General features: G+C 35.2%; 2 protein-coding genes across 4 annotated transcripts; one reads left to right on the top strand and one right to left on the bottom strand.

Annotated features, from left to right (window-relative positions):
- Positions 1–2,106: 2,106 nt before the first annotated feature.
- Positions 2,107–16,697, bottom strand: LOC139977934 (uncharacterized). Of its 3 annotated transcripts, XR_011796745.1 has the most exons (17): positions 16,613–16,697; positions 13,538–13,587; positions 13,028–13,324; positions 12,292–12,603; positions 11,685–11,900; positions 11,376–11,486; positions 10,152–10,179; positions 9,611–9,678; positions 9,003–9,173; positions 8,435–8,545; positions 8,085–8,251; positions 7,698–7,817; positions 6,906–7,020; positions 6,452–6,545; positions 4,147–4,373; positions 3,522–3,603; positions 3,115–3,140 (listed from the first exon to the last, which is right to left on the bottom strand). XR_011796745.1 is itself a non-coding variant. In XM_071987670.1 (16 exons), the coding sequence occupies exons 1-16, from the start codon at positions 16,627–16,629 to the stop codon at positions 3,039–3,041; spliced, it is 2,061 nt and encodes a 686-aa protein (XP_071843771.1). In that variant the 5' UTR covers positions 16,630–16,697; the 3' UTR covers positions 2,107–3,038. The 3 variants fall into 3 exon arrangements, 2 of the variants coding, with proteins under 2 accessions (XP_071843771.1, XP_071843772.1); XM_071987670.1 differs by lacking the exon at positions 4,147–4,373 and having other exon boundaries at positions 2,107–3,140; XM_071987671.1 differs by lacking the exon at positions 4,147–4,373 and having other exon boundaries at positions 2,109–3,140; positions 12,301–12,603.
- On the top strand, positions 4,408–6,069 carry LOC139977943 (uncharacterized). Its single transcript, XM_071987690.1, has 2 exons — positions 4,408–5,233; positions 5,590–6,069. The coding sequence occupies exons 1-2, from the start codon at positions 4,872–4,874 to the stop codon at positions 5,696–5,698; spliced, it is 471 nt and encodes a 156-aa protein (XP_071843791.1). The 5' UTR covers positions 4,408–4,871; the 3' UTR covers positions 5,699–6,069.
- Positions 16,698–17,269: the final 572 nt, after the last annotated feature.

Here is a 17,269-nt window from a genome sequence, read left to right as displayed (position 1 = left end):
CGTAGCGTTCCTAACCCGTAATACAAAAGATGTTGTGTTCTGCCTATAATTCAACGGTTAGCAAATGAAGCACTATACGCTTGCACAAGGAGGAATTAGAGAGTTCAAGATCTAAATTATTAGCAATACACCATATTGTTATGAACGCCAAAATGATCACAACTGATGATAATGTGATACTATATGATAATAATATAAATTTATATAATAATATACTTAAAATACACCATAATATACTGAGTTTACACGATGATAATAATAATGATCAAGATAATAATAAGAACCGCACGATGATAACAATCGAATACACGATACTATTAAAACTGCTTATGATATAAAACACTGGCGTATGCATATCTGTACGTATACGCAAATTCGTGTGCATATAATTCATAAGGTAAACTTCACGACTCGCATAAAGGTTAGCTTATTGTTATGTTTTCACAGTTGTAGAATGTTGTTGTGTGTGCGTGTGTGTGTGACTTTTTTAATCGTATGACCAATTACTTACGATACATAAGTTTGTATTGTCCAGTCCACGGCGGCAACATCATACCGTGTATTTTGCTGACAAGTTATAGGATATCTACATATACTTTATACATTATACAGATGTCCGAATATCATACATATGCAGACACAGTGCGTCTTATTGTAATTGTGTAATTTCTTATTATAGACGTATAGTTTCGTAGTATTATCATGTACTTTTTCATATTATCATCGTGTAGATTCATATTATCACCATGAAGTTTCTTATCATCGTGTACATTGTGTATATTATCGAGTTTAATTTGTATATTATAGTATACACTCATTATAACATCCTATAAAATGACTATTTAATCATATAAAATTACATTCTCATCATCAGTTGTGGTTCTTTTGGCGTTTCATAAGTTGCAATGTATGATAATGGCTTGTCTTGATCTAAACAAAGTGATAAAAATGGTACTTTAAATATTGATAATTCAACTGAAGAGTGGAGTAGGCGGTGCTACATTCTGACGTTAACTGTGGGAGAACTCTGTTGATTTTAAAAGAACGCCATGTCATCATAAGTGACCTAAAACAAAATAAATATGACATGTTAAACTTGCCTGTGTTGAATGGTATAGTCTGATCTTGTTTGATCCAAAAGCTATTGAGTCTGCTTTGTAATAGCAACCAACCCTTCCCCGTTTATTCTTTAACACATTAATACCGGTTTCAGCTCACATGCTTTCGTGTAGTGCATTTTCTAGGTTATGCATAATGATATCAAATATCCCTGGGTGGTATAACCATTCATAGCGTGAATCTATCTGTTGTAGTGAGAAGCTGTATTTCCTGTATAGTTTAGTTTGCCTTGTGGCAGGGGATATATTTAACTTTTACTTGATTTATGTTGCGAGAATGTTGTTATGATGCACTGTAGTTACTTTCAAAACGTCGAAGATAGAGTGAATTCTATCAAAAAATTTGTCTTTAGAAAGATGGAAGGATCGATGCAGTTATCCAACGGTATACCGTTTACTGGCCATGTTACGAGACGAGTACTGTATGCTATTCGTCGAATTATGATCACGCGACGTCAATATTTGGTTCAGTTTCTAGAAAGCTATCGAGCATTGCTGACTTTCTCGTTCAGCTCAAGGATTTTTATGTCAGTGTTTGAGAACGACGTCGTTTTGTTATAACTCATGCAGCAGTTTGAATGAGCTTGGGCTAGTTTACAGAAAATACTCCATGCATATAACATAAGACAAACAGATAAGTGTTCTCGTGTTGTGGTAACCTATAATTAGTGGGGAGCAATATTGATTGAAACAGTTTAATGGCGGAAAAAAATCTTTCGTATGACCATATAATTTAAGAATTGAGACCCTTTCACTTCTCATATTTTCTACCCGCTATTCGTTAGCTGTTAGCTTGCTCATATCTAAAGTGAATGAAAATTCGAAACCTAATCAGAATAAAGGATATAGAGAACCAGACACTCTTTTATGATACATACTCAAACTGTTTACTTGTTTCAACTACAATGCGTTAACTTCTGATACTCCTATATAATTACAAGGACAATGCTTTTTATAGCACTCAGACCATGTGGATGACTCACGTAGAACTCTTTAAATCTCCCTTTTACGAGCACCTCACTCTCGCTCTCGATTATACAAAGACACAATTTTATTAAACCTTGATAAATAAAATACATGCACATTAGGTGAAAGTTCTTTTCAAAGCATTTGTATATACATCATCAAGCAATAGTTTTTTATTCTATTGCCAATTGCGGCATTTTCATAAAATAATCGACAATTGATCTACATGAAACTGAATATCTTATATATACAATACCTTATTCAGCTTTCAACATTTGAAATTTGTCACAAATATCAGTACATACTGAGTCAAATAATTTAGTTAATGTATTCTTATTGCAAGGCTTTCCACGTTATTGTATACCGTATATTACAAGTCGTTATCTCTTAAACATATGAAAATAGCTTTACGAATTGAAGCTGGAAATTGATTCTTTAAATCCAAAACATGTAAATACTTTTGTTGCATTATTAACAATAACAAAGGTTTTAATCATTTTTTTTAAGTGTGCCAAACATAAAATCACAACGGTTATCATTAAGAATGTCACCCAATAAATATATTACTTGGAAAAGTGGTTGCATAGCCACATAGTACTACATTCTAAATCACGTTCAAGTTCTAGTTATCCACTACCAAGCATATACAATACACAAGATATAACACATGTAAGTTTAAATTTTACTGCATTCAACTGGTCTACAAAAATAGCTTGTTTACACTTGAACATGGTCTTTCCAAAACAAAAGTTATGACAGGTAAAACTGTGCAGCAGAAATAATAAATAAACTAACATATCTCTCTTTAGTTCTCGTACAGTTCACATACTGCGAAATCATTTCATTCTTACAAAGTCCTACTTTACGGAATGATATATGTAATCATGAATAAATCAGCACATCGCTCTTTAGTTCTCGTTCAGTTCAGTCTTACTTTCCGGCATGATATATATCTTATGAGTAGGTATCTTCAGCAATATTCGCTGATCCCATAGCCACATACGTCGTTGACATCGGTATCTCATAAGAACTGTCATCTAATAACTTCTGAAATATCTGTTGAGAGTTATTTGGACATATTATTCACTTATTAAGTAAATTATATGAAATGAAAATAATGTAAAAAAAGTACATGCAACCATTATTTTCCAACAAATTTCGTGTTGCTTTATGTTTCATTAACTGCTTGGGCGCAATTTTAATTGATATTTTAAAGCCATTTAAAAGAACCTTCTTTGCTGTTTTTCTTTATTGCTATTTTATAATTTCCAGATATATTGTATATCATATTGTAATATAATTTAATAGCATTTAATTTAATCATTTAATCATTTAATTAAGTATCATTGGTGATATGCCTCATTCAGTTATGCGAGATATATATCCTTATCATAAGAAACGTTATTGCAGTTATAGAATGAAGAACGGTTCTCTTACTTCCATGAAAGTTCCTTTCAAACGATGGATGGATGGTCGACAAGAACAGTTATTGCTCCAACATTTGTACAGTAGTGTATTTCTGCAGATGAACCCAGTGCAATACAATCAAGTTAATTCATTGAAGTATACATAATATGATTTTCTTTACGTCAACTTGGAGAAGCGTGGAATGGAGGGTCATGTGACGTGCTTCCTGTAGCACTGAACTCTCATAATACTTCTTGACTGTGTACGTTATAACAACTAACGTCATGATCTCATGGCTTTCACATTCCCAGTAAAGCTACGTGAACAAGAAACCTAGCCAAGTGGTAGATTTTTTTTCAATTTTCACCGCAACTTTCAATTTCAAAAATGTTCTTGCAAACAATCGAACTACAGAAAGGACGCATCTACTACATTATGGCTACACGCAATGTACAAAGACATAATCAGCAAACGATAGGATTCGGATTCGCTGTTCCTTAGCAATACAATTATTATGGCCGTATCTGCAAGAAACAAGTGCGTAACATGATACCGCCACGCTGAATCAGTAAGGCGCTGACTGCATATATCGATACAAATGGGTAAATCTCAACATCATTATCATTCAAACCTAAGCAATAATTAGCAAGTGTACCTGAATACCCCGTTTTAGTGGCGTTTTGTTGTCCAGGCAACTTTTGCACTTCGAACTGACAATTTTGTGTACGATACGTTCGTAGCACATGGGAGCATGCCACACGACCCTCTGTGGTTTGGTACATTTTCCTACTGTGTAGCGTGACTTCCAGGTTATGTATCATCAATCATGATATTGAAGAAAAAAAAATGTTCAATTCTTTTCCAAGATATTCTCATTAGTACCTGGAAAGGTAATAGCAAGGTGTGAACCTGGATATATTATGGTGCAGTCCCAGTGGCGATCTCGGGAACTCGACCGACGCGACCCCACAAACTACTTGGCCTGTCTCGACCTGGGGGATATCTCGACCTGAGCCGACCTCATAACGACCTCACAACGACCTATAACGACCTTAGTTCGATTTTAGTTCGACGTAGTCGACCTGTCTCGACTCAGGTCGGCCAAGTTGGATAGACCTGTACTCGACCTATACTCGACCAACTCGACCTGTTTCTCGACCTAATTTCGACCAAATCTCGATTTAAACTCGACCTATATCGACCTAAGTCGACCGACCCGACCTCTACTCGACCTGAGCTCGACCCGGGCGACTGGTTCGCGACGGAAATTCGATTTGTCTGCCGAGAATCCCCTTGGTTTCCAAATTGTATAAATTACAGCGGCAATTTTCACCAGGTACCCATTAAATTTGGGGACTGCAAAGTAGTAACATCACCATCATGAACCTTGACGTAAACCTGTTGAGCCCAGAGAAGCGCAGACTGCTTACAATGTGGGTGCAGACTGCCTGGCACCTGCTTGAACTGGCGGATGAACTTGAGCATGCCAACCCTCCTCCTCAGCCGCAAGCACATCATTCCCAGCAGGGCCGCCGACGTCGGAGGGCCAGGAGGCGAAGACTTGTGGTCAGAGACTGGCTGGCCAGACGACCCCTCTTTGGGCAGTACGAGCATCTATTGGTCGAGCTCAACAGAGAGGACTCCAGATGTTGCCGTAATTTCCTGAGAGTAGATGCTGACACGTTTGGGTACATACTCGACAGGATATCTCCAGCTATCACCAAGAAGACCACCAACTTTATGTGAGTACAAAAACCTACCATACTTATGCATGTTGTTTGTTTAAATAGATGTTATGAAATGTTGTATGGAATTGTTACTTATGATTGTTATCAGATTTGTAGTGAGTCCGTACTCGAGTACACATGCAACGAAGTAATGCTGTACTCATACTCGTGAATTTTAAAATGTTCCCGTACTCGTACTCAGGATTTTTGGAACTTGACGCTAGTGCAACTCGTACTCGTAATCTGGGCTATGTACTCGTATTCGTACTCACGATCAGCAAATAGGTCCTGTACTCGTACTCAGCTATTGTACTCACACTACAAGTCTGATTGTTATTCAGGATGTTTATTAAAATTATCTGTATTTGTAGGTTTCCTTTGGAGCCTGGACTGAAGCTGGCGGTAACGCTACGTCACTTGGCAACAGGGGCATCACACGCTGACTTGCAGTACGGCGCGGACTCGATTAGGTCGAGTTGAGGTCGAGATACGTCCGCTTTAGGTCGAGTTGGTCGACTTCTGGTCGAGCTGAGGTCGAGATACGTCGGCTTCAGGTCGAGTTGGTCGACTTCTGGTCGAGCCCAGGTCGAGTTAAGGTCGAGAACAAGTCTGTACAGATCGATTCAGAGGCGAACACAGATCGGCATGTCAGGCCAGCTCGACCTCGAACCCGACCTCTAATCGACCTACCTCGACCTATTTTCGACCTATTCTCGACCTACCTCGACCTATTCTCGACCTACCTCGACCCCATCTCCGACACAAGGTCGATGAGGAAATCGGCCAAAATTTTTGACATGTCAAAAAATTTTCAAAAACTTAGTAGACTTGACTAGACCTAACTCGACCTGACTCGACCTAACTCGATCTCAAACTCGACCAACTCGACCTCCAACTCGACCTTCAGGTCGAGTAGGTCGAGTAGCGCAAGGTCGGCACTGGGACCGCACCATTACCAATTTGCCTTTTGCTTAAGTTATATGGAGCAAACCAGTCTGCGGAAATTATTTCAAAGGAACATTTCATGATCAACTTTTCTTTCAAGGATATCCTAGTCATCGTATTTTCAAGTTCCACGTCATCACATTAATTGCGGGTTATCATCATAATCATAATAATGAATTATCCTTTCATCCATATTAAAATATTTATGTCAAAAGATAAATACAACAATCATATACATAACCTCCATCAAAGTAAAACAATATCCATATTAATGGAATTTATAATTACTTTATCTGGATGCATTTCTCCGGCCAAGGTAATGATGGTTCAAACAATTCTTTATGCGACGTAATTTCTGTATCACCAGGGAAAGGTGACTTTCCTGTAATTAAATTCAATGACATAACATAGTATTTACAAACCTTATGAGCTTTTGTAACATTCTGATGTAGGAAAAAGAGGATCCGTGTTATAACATTCCTCGACATATTCAGCGAATTGATCGTATGCTATTAAGTACTTAACAAGTTTAGATTCGTATTTCGTTTCCTGGTTATTGTTCAATGACACTTATCATGTGAATGATATCATATTATGCATGAAGAGCTATTGACTAACTGTACACAAATCCCCTTGATCAGTAAACAAGTCCTGCTTGACTAAGTTTCAAACTATTCACAACACCCAATCTGGATATGCTCTTTCACATCCATGGAAGAATAACAGTACGTTTTTGTTTTACCATTGGACATGATTTCCCATATCGTTACTGCCAGAGACCACACGTCACTTGACTCTGTGTATTCGCTGGAAATCAACGTTTCTGGTGAAAATTGATTCAAAGTAGCTGAAATCATCTATTGTGGAAGGATAATAATATAAATAGAGGGTAAATTTCCATTGTAAGTGCAGTTTTGGTTGTTGTTACTGTGAGGGTTGAGTAAATGCATTAGTCCCAGACAAATTCCGACATTTTGGAAGATATCACAAGTTGAATAACCACTCTCACATGAGATCGATGACGTGAACAAATATTAAAGAAAGCTATTAATAAACACCATCGAGCCACATGTGTCTCAATGTTTATGTTGTTTGCTTATTTATAATAATAATGAGTTTCTTTAAATGACCAAATCGAAAATATTGACGTTCTTAAAAACACCTAACAATTTTCAATGAATTAAATACTTCCACGATTAACTTTCACCAAGGAAATATGAACATAAATACAAAAAACAGTAAAGTTAGTCACAGCCTTATCTAGTACCCAACTTTAAGTTGAGGTTCTTTCAAGTCCCGAGAGAACCTTGAGGTAACGAACTATTAAGTGGTCACACCTCAAGATTGTTAATCAAAGTTATAACGTAGTTTGTGGTCATAATATATCAATCTACGCTTTAATCATTGCAACGTTGCTTATAGAGTATATGCAAAGCACATTGTGGGTTATTTTGGGCTAACTAATACTAACGGACAGAAACAGGGATTGATAATGCTACTATGTTCAATTATTTGAGAAAAAATGTAGAATAACCGTTGATCTCTTCAGAGCAGCTATGCTTGGTGCGTCGCCATCGAGACAGAAGTCGTACAATTTAAGTTGTCCATCTGTGGTGACCAAAAGTTTCCTGGTCGTTAAGCCGGGATGAAGGAACTGGTTATAATAACAGTAACAAAGTAATAAAAAATATAATTATTTCGACACTTTCGTTTGCAAATTTATTTTATAACAACATTATGATATAAATTACCTATCAACAATTCACAAGAAAGATATGGTTGTGTGTAGTATTTACGCTTGCTTGACGTTTAAGTTAAAATATTTTAATTTTTAACATTTCAAAGAAGATAAAAAGAATGCTACGTTAAGCAACCATAAACCTCTAAATAAAAATAAAATTGAAAGATTTTCATAACTTACCCCATACGTATTTATGATATGCATCCCTTCCAAAAGACCAGTGACGTGTTTAATGACGTCAGGCAGAGAACTGCAACAATATACATTCCTTTTTTCTACTGTTTCTCGAGTCAACAAACAATGTAAAGTTTCACATACAAGATGCTCGCTCACGAGATACAGGTTATCTAAAAGAGAGGAGGAAATCAGATTAATGAATGCGAATAAACACAATATTTTAAAGTGACTAACGTTGGGATAGTATTGAAACCAATTTGACTTTGCTGCGCTGTTATGTTTTTTATGGAAAGAATATCGAAATCCTCAGTATTCACAGTTTTCACAGTTAATCATTTAAAATTAAAACTCACTACTTTGAATAGATATTGCTTCGATGTTCGTAAGATTCTTCGATTCCGGCAACTGAAGACATTTTCTCAGAAAAGCTTCCCAATGGATGTTGTCGGTTCTCCTAACTATTTCTGCAATTATACACAATACCAAAACAGACCATTTACGCGTGTTTTTCATAGATTCATACTTCATGTGACATATAACACTAACAGTGGTATTACAATTTGTATCGATATAGAAATTGCTGAAAGCGGTTAAATTAATTGCTAAGATGATATAAAAATGGTTATTTTTCCGTGTCACCAAATCTCACCAAGATACAATACCAGGAACTGTTGTTACAACATTTACATTAAGAAATCAGCAATCGTGTCGGAGATATTATATTTTGTTTCCAGGTTTCATTCTTCCCGCAATGAATAATTAAATTTGGCCACAATGACATGTTTACAGACTCCACCATCTATTTAAATATTTATGAACTACATTATGTTCACATCATTTGTCAAAAACTGTTATTTTATTGAGTTACGGTATTGATATTGTGATCGCCGCAACTTAATTTTGTGTTTTTATTCCACTAACCTGTGATGCTCGTTATTACGACACAAGTATTAGATCTACTAGGGAGATTGACGGTCCCCAACCATCTGTTGTATATATTCCCCATCTTCATACTATTTATGATGGAGATGTCTTTCTCATCGACAATAACTGGGCTTCTTCCTTCTTTTACATCAGCTGCAGAATAGTAATCTGTGAGAGAATTGTTTGATACAATGACATGGGAAGGTATATATCTGCCCGAAAAGTAAAAACCCAAATCGCAGGCAGATATTGACTGCTAGACTGCTGTTTCAAAAGTGTTAGCCATTTACAGGCAATTTGAACAATTTACTAAACATGCAGAAACTATACATAATGTTTCTTAGTCGATAAAAAGTCACGAACTTTTAACACAGTGTAAGGAAATTTCGACTTTTCTGCCCTCAACCCTTCAACTTTTGTTCTAAGTGAAAATCCCCTTGATGCGCTGTTGTTAAAGGAATTGTTAACACTAATAATCATAATGAACAACATTGTCTGGCAATCAGTTGCCTTCGCATATCAGCATGCACAACGATATTGTTTGAAACTTATCAACTAATGTTTTGAAATTCTGTCGAAAGGAATAAAATTAAAACAAAACGTACTTAGCTCGTCAGTTTCTAGAACGTCGTTGTTCTGTATGTTTATTTGATGCTTTGTTGTATTTTCATTTCTAGACAAAAATTAGAAATTTAACAGTCAAACTTTGTAGCAGCAAACAATAATGAACCAAAGGCAAGTGGCGGAAGAATATCTGAGGAGACAGGCTGAGGATTATGACTTTGATTTGATTTGAAAGTACTAAACTTTCCTTAAATAAAGACGAAATAAGCGTACACACTTTCACATTGCTTAATTTATCACGTATGTAACTACTTTAACGTAACAACAGTTTAACCGCAAGTAATACATATTATAATTGAAAAGTACAGTCTTGCGGCCCATCACTTGTTCTCTTTTTCCATTTTTTTCTTTTTCACATTACTTTGTATTTTTTAAATTTTTTTTGTAAGTAAGGACATGTCATTTAGTGTTAGATAGTGTCTTAACTATAACTGCATACGCTTATTGATGTTTAGATTGCAGGAACTTCCTGTGAAGGCATCTGCGTCTATTTCTCGTTGTTGAGAGAATTCTATAACTTACTTTTCCCTTTTGCGCCATTTTACTGGAGCTGTTGATGATAAAATTCATAAGGTACTGTAGAGGTAAATTTGATTTGAAAGCCAGTGTTGATAATGTGGGAGATCGACTAGCTTAACAAACTCTAACTATGACAGCAAACGTTGCAAAGTGCGCGAATAATGCGCGAATAGTCAAACCATCATCTATCATATGATTGGTTTTTTAGTTGAAACTGTTAATCTACGTAACCAAAACGTACCTTAGCGGCACTTGTATATTCATAATAAAAATATTGATAATAATACATTATGTTTGTTAAATTCATTTTGTTGTAAAGTTTAACAGCAGCTGAGAAAGTCAAAGTATCCTAATATGAATATGACACATGTCAGGGTAAAACTAGCTTTATATATTTATCCAAATAAGTCAGTGTTCTGTTCGTCAGTGGTTTATGAACAAATGTAGTGTAAAGGTGATGTTAGATCAACAACTTATACATATCATCAAAAATTAATATTCGAAAAATACCATTTTCTACCCATGTTAAATATCGGCAGCATATTGAAAAATAGTAGTCATAGCTTAGATTTTCGATATTGTTGACGGGGCATTGTCCTGATAAACACTACTTTATATATGTATTTAAACAAATATTATTAATTTGTCTTTTAATGAAGACATAATTGAAGTCAACGTTTCTGTATTACCTTTTAATTTTACCATTTCGGTTAAAATATCATTCATTTTGATATATACTTTGCACTGAGAATTGGTGCTGACTCCTGTCAGCCACTCTTGTTCATAAATGTAACTGGACCATTCTTATTCTAATTTACCGTCATCCATACAATTTAGGGTGCTCTATTAAGTCTGAACATATTCTTTCAAAATTCAACATAGGGGAAGCTTCGAATTAGCTGCCCAAAGCCCAGAAATCTCTCAACCAAAGAACAGTAACAGAACTAGCTCGTGACACAATGGTAATTTAATTCCAAAAACAGGCACATATTATCTGACTTGTTTAACAAAATACAGGCCCAACCTCACCGGGCTGTTTTGTTTATTAGCAGCTTTGGTAAAACAATCATAAATGTCATGGTAGTTTGTACATCGTGAACCACAACTCACATCCCAGTTTCATTCCACAAATCATTTTTTCTGTGTAGGTCTATATACAAACATCCATCCTCTCATCCATCCACCAACCCATCCATTTACCCATCTATCAGTAGATATATTACATACCACATGACTCCTTTTTCCTAGAGCCGATTCGATGAATTATGTATATAACAGCAACAACAATAACCGTGAGAACAAGTGCAGTCGTAACGAATATGGCAGCAATGGTTAGAGCTGTCTCAACAAAGAAAAAGAATTATCCTTTTTAGAACAACATAAAATTAATAAGCACATTTAAAATTAAACCCGATAATTCTTGGTGAGAAACTACTTCTTAAGCACGTATATATCAAATTCTATGATGAGAATTAACGTAAGCCTTATATTTCTTCCATACATGATCCATTCCTCTATAACAATCCCTGTACTTACTAGTCTTGTCACCAGGAAGCAAAAGATCGGACCGTCCGGTTCCAATTCCGTTTCTGCCAAAGCATGTTATATTCGCCAAGTTGCTTTTTTTAATATCCAAAACTCCTTCGTGTATATGTCCGTTAAAATCCATGCAATATGTGTCCACCGGTGGATAACCTTGACATGCGCATCTAACTTCTTGACCAGTGATTGCTATGTTACATCTCGGTAGATCTGTAGTGTTGAAATCAAAGCGTTTTATTTATCAAATTAGTGCAGATGTTGAAGAAAATTGAATTTCTAATCATCAATTCTGCGAACAAAACTCCTAAAACATTTACAATTATGTTGTGCTAAAACGTATGTGAGAACAATTTTACATGAGAAGGTACCAATTAGATACTTGGATCAAATGTAACATTAACCAGCATTTCCACATTGATATATTATTTCAAAAATGTTGTGATTGCTCATAGATTTAACGATTCTGCATTTTACGTTTCTTTAATTGTTTCCTATGTTCCATCCTGTTTCCAGCAATTGTTTGTAGTTGCACCAAGTCATCCTCAACCACCTTAAAAAATCTCATCTTCCATTGATTTATATGAATGTATTAACGGTACACATAACTTACTGAAATTTTCAATGTGGTTGAGAGACAGTCCGTCTCTAAATATTCGGCAGCATACCGACATTTCTTCCGATGACATGATGTAAGGAAGAGAAGCTGATGAATTATAGGTATTCCCATCTTCGTTTAGATTGGATTTATCGTCTGTAATAATCACCGTCTTCTCACTGCCAATGACACTTAGCTCGAACACAGACACTGCAGGTCTAGCGTTGTATGCAGAACACGTAATGTTTACCTCTGTACTAGTCTGTGATGCTTGTGTAGCTTCTGACTGCTTTACAGAGAGGTACACGTACGGTAATACTGTCAAATTAGATACGTTTTCGACAGATTAACATATATTATAGGCCCCAGCTTGAACGCAATAAAAGTTACACAAGTTAAACATAAACTATTGCATTATATATAATTGCCTCTCTGGGTGTCATGATTTTCGAATATCAACTGCAAACTATATTCCTATTGGTTATTACCTCGATTCTGATTGTAACAGTTAAAAACGTATTTATCTTTGTCGGAATACATGATTGAGCATATTTTTCATTTATTTATATAATTGTCAGATAACTGAAACAATAAAAAACGACAATAAAGTTAATCATGTTCCGTAAACAAAAGGGAATGATTGTTCCCTCGTTTGTTTTGTTTTCCTCAATTGCTAGAAATGTGAACCCTATTCCAGATTGTTTTAGTTTATAATAGGTTTCATTGCTTTGAAATGCTTTACCTCCGATTGACACTGTGGCATTTGCAAGTCTGTCTCTGTCTTTGCATATATAGGTCCCTTCATCTGATGAATGGACGTCTTTTATAATTAAACTGAAATCTCCATCAACTGAACTTATCTCAAAGTTGTCATATTTCTTCTTTACTGTGTTCTTTTCCTTGCCAACGAAAATCGATGTAGCATCACTGAAATCTTCCCAAATAACGTTTTCATTTCCTTCAACAACGCATGTCAATGTAACATCACTACCTTCCAGGAAGACACCACTCGATGGAGTCTTAGTAATATCTGCATGCACTAGAACAATAATAATTTACAGGATTAGATATAAAGGTCAATTTATTGACATACTGTTTCTGAGCAGTCTCAATGAATTCAAAATATAAACGAAGTAAATACATTATTAGTTACAGTGCTTAAAGTTAGTTTACGTTTATGATTCAAAGCAAGGACGTATTAATCCATAACAGCTTCAAACTTAAAGCTTTTCATTGAAAGTTTATTACCTACCTTTATTTGATATTGTTGCAAGTAGCAGCAATATGGTTGTCGACATGGTTCTAATAGATAACAGATAAAAGAAATAACACTACCGGTAAACCTTCTTGCAGCTTTTTCGCATTTTCATTACCAAACAATACTTCAATGACGATTATAATCTTGCTGCCAGTGCCGGAACTATCAGTTTACAGCATTCCATAGGCCGGCCAGGCATTTCATAGTTTTTTGTTTTGTTTTTAGTCCTCAACTCGTTTATGATTCGTTTGTTAATTTTATACTACAATATTTACATATCTCTTAATGTGACATAATGAACATAATACTTCTCTTAACGTAACAATCATATTTCGTTTCTATTCTGTCAATGTTGTAATAATAATACAAACATATGTGACACCCATAGTACTCTTTTTTCTTACTTCAACACAATACATATAATTTGTATCTGAATGTAATGAACATAACTGAATGGAATAATAGAAGGAGCCAATTAATTACACAGAAAGGGACCGTTCTTACAAGCTATATCATAGTCATTGAAAGAAAACTGCTGAGTGCTACCACCGCTGGCGATGTTCTTTTGAGCTTGCATGTAGAACTTAAACTTGTACATAAACTTATATAAACTATGAGGCTCATAAATCAACTTTTTACTAAAGATATAATACCTCAGGTGCAAGATTAACAAATTATGTGGTTGCTGTTGAATTAATTTATAACCATAAACAAGATTCTGCTTTGAGAAAACAAACTGTTCCCCTAAAATAAAGCTGGAGGTTATCTCACGATCCCAGAAAAAAATGATCAATGGTCTATTCACATCTGTAACAAAAAGTGCATAGAGCATTAGTCTTAATTTGCATACGGTGAAGAAGGTAACTAGTGCCAATGATGCGATAGATAAAAAAATACTGGAAATACTGAACCTTTAACTTTCATCAGAAGAGAAAGGAAATGAGAAAAATATTTCGCCACTGATCATCACTTAAATCTAAATCACCGGAGCGGGTCCAGTTATTGGATCAAGTAGGGGGAGAAATATAGGAGTTAACTAACTTCTTGTAAATACACCTGGAGAGGAAAGGAGTACACTGAATCTTTTCAACGTGGGTCGTATGCGAAACATGGGAAACAGTGGGGTCCTAATATTCTTCCAGTGCCTGGGGAGAGCAGAAATAAGGCCATAAAATAAGGTGAAAGGGAAATCCTCTATAAAATGAATACGTTTAAAGTTAATAAAGTTTAAAGCTATATAACCGTCATCTAACAGATCATTGATGGTTATACAACCTTTATCTTCCACAAGTTTAAAATTATAATTAGCCCAAGCAAAGTGTACATCATTAATACATGAATTAGGAATAGCAATATCCTTACAAGAATAGTTAAATTTAAAAAGAAGATCCTTTCCATATTTGTTCTAATAAAGGTCAAAATAAAGTTTCCAATCAGCATTTACCGCTTCAGTGTACCATTTCACCCAGTGGCACACACATTTCAAGCTACGGATAAAAAGAAAGAATATGGATGGCCCTTAGGCCACCCAAACTAGTAGTGGCAGAGAGCGTATAACGCTTATTTTATCTGGTTTACCACCCCAAAGGAAGCGAAAAACTGAGTTCTCTAACTCTTTGATGAAGAGAGCGGGGGATCAGGGAGGATCTGGAACGAGAAGACAAACTGAGAAATACTCAAATATTTGAAGATTGTAAACTTGCCTCTTGGGTAAGGTCACGAGCGGACCATAGGGTTAAAATATATTTTAGACGTGATAAATTTGGGGATGATAAAGGCGAAAAAGAATATTTTGACAGTTATCAAAGGCAATTTCCAAGACCGTGACATGACCTTAGGTCCACACAAAGAGAAATTCCTTAAGAAATAGGGCATCTTAGAAGCAAGGGGACCTAACGGGAAAATATTAGACTTGTCATAGTTTACTCTTAAACCAGAAGAAAGCTCCAAAATGTTAATACTAATACAATACAGGTGTCATCACCCTATTGAATAAGTCTACACTCAGTACCTACAATAGAAATACATTTTAATATACGAGAAGAATTAATTTTAATAGCAAGTGCCTTTACACAAATGGTAAAAATATATGGACTAAGAGGGCAGCCTTGACGTACCCCCTTAGAAATTCTGAAGGATGGAGAAGAAAAGCCAATATTAATTACACAAGCTGAGGAGTTAGAATAAAACGTTCGGATCCATCTAATGAAACTGTTGTTAACATTTTTTTTAAATAAGCAATCAAAAATTAAGTTCCATTCAAACGCCTTTTCAAAATCTAATAATAATTTAAAAAAAAAAAACAGTGACATTATTTATTTGACAGTTATCAACAAAATTTAAGATAAAACGCATCCTTTCTTTTGCTTTGTTTACTGTACACAATTTTGGTTTTGCGAATAGTTAGTAATTGAAAATATTTACAACTTTACTTCAAATGATGAATTGGACAAGTATTATTAACTCTGTATTCCTCTGCATTGAACTTTTCCAAGCATCACAGTACATGCATAAACAACGGAAAGAAACACACAGTGGTAATCGTGTCAATAGTTGCTGTTTACAGTCACTGGTGATCCCCGCACGCCGATTCGCCGTAATCATTTAGATTGAAAAGGTAGTCACAGACATTCATTACTTCATTGATTTACTATCACATGATAGCAACATTTCTGTTCAGTGTCTATTCAGTGCCATGCCATTTCCAGACTCTTTTGTTTTAAACGCCTCCGGGACACGTATTTTGCCGTATTATTAATAACAGACCAGAAGTATGCTATAATGGAAACAGTCATATTTGTTTGTTACGACATTCATAAACGCATTTGAGTCAACCTGCTTTCACTGCTTTTACATTTAATCATTTGATAATTTTATAACTTAACACTATATTTTTTAGCTAATCCAAACATACAATTTGAGAATATAAAGTACGTAACAAGTACCATTACTACACTAATTGTCATCTATTTCACAGTACCAAACACATCAATGTTACGTTAAGGATCAAAGGCCGTTGGCAGATAACCACTGTGCTAGATATAATAGGTTATATAGTTACATTCCTACCTTTTCCAAGCCGTCATAATGCTGTTAAAGTGAATATTGACTTCTGCTCAAACCTGTTTCAATGTGTCACCATGTCCACTGGATACTTGAAAATGAAAGAATGTGATCGTGAACATTTCAAAGTTGAACAATCACAATGAAACTATATTTTATGGTTTTATATGATTAATGTTTGAAGCTATCATAGTATCATCACCACTTGACATTAATTATTACAATATTTAGGAAACACTATTAAGCCAAATTGTTGAAGAGTAAAACCGTAATAAGTGAATATCTCAAATCATAACTTCGACGAAAGGTCGCAATCGTGGAAATAAATATTATACTTTTGGAATAATACATAATACTGAGAGATAACATGTCAAACGTCTAAAAGAAAGGTTCATAATGATGAAATGGGCAACACAATTTTAGGATAAAGCGTGAAACATTGGAGGCAAAATCTTTGAAAAGTTAAAATTAGTTTGAGGTAACGAGTAGAAATAGTACTATTTGCTGTCTATTACCTATGAACATTGCAAAATACAAGTGAACTAATCGGACATTTAAAATTATCCAAGTTAATCGTTGTTCACTTACGTTAGATAATAGTCTATGCAGAAAATGTCTATGTATGTTAATGTAAATACATTCTGTCTTTTTTACGAGTTTCGA

Source organism: Apostichopus japonicus, chromosome 12, assembly GCF_037975245.1.
Source record: "Apostichopus japonicus isolate 1M-3 chromosome 12, ASM3797524v1, whole genome shotgun sequence".
NCBI classification, from domain to species: domain Eukaryota; kingdom Metazoa; phylum Echinodermata; class Holothuroidea; order Aspidochirotida; family Stichopodidae; genus Apostichopus; species Apostichopus japonicus.
The sequence above is the reverse complement of the archived record's forward strand: the minus strand, read 5'-3'. Positions and strand labels throughout refer to the sequence as shown.

Bases quoted from the DNA above. Each gene is read 5' to 3' on its own strand.
- LOC139977943 (XM_071987690.1), top strand. From the start codon at position 4,872: ATGAACCTTGACGTAAACCTGTTGAGCCCAGAGAAGCGCAGACTGCTT. The intron at 5,234-5,589 runs GTGAGTACAAAA...CTGTATTTGTAG, and splicing joins AAGAAGACCACCAACTTTAT to GTTTCCTTTGGAGCCTGGAC.
- LOC139977934 (XM_071987670.1), bottom strand. The intron at 7,818-8,084 runs GTAAGTTATGAA...TATTATAACCAG, and splicing joins ATATCATAAATACGTATGGG to TTCCTTCATCCCGGCTTAAC. The intron at 3,141-3,521 runs GTAAGAGAACCG...AACTCTCAACAG, and splicing joins TGAAAGGAACTTTCATGGAA to ATATTTCAGAAGTTATTAGA.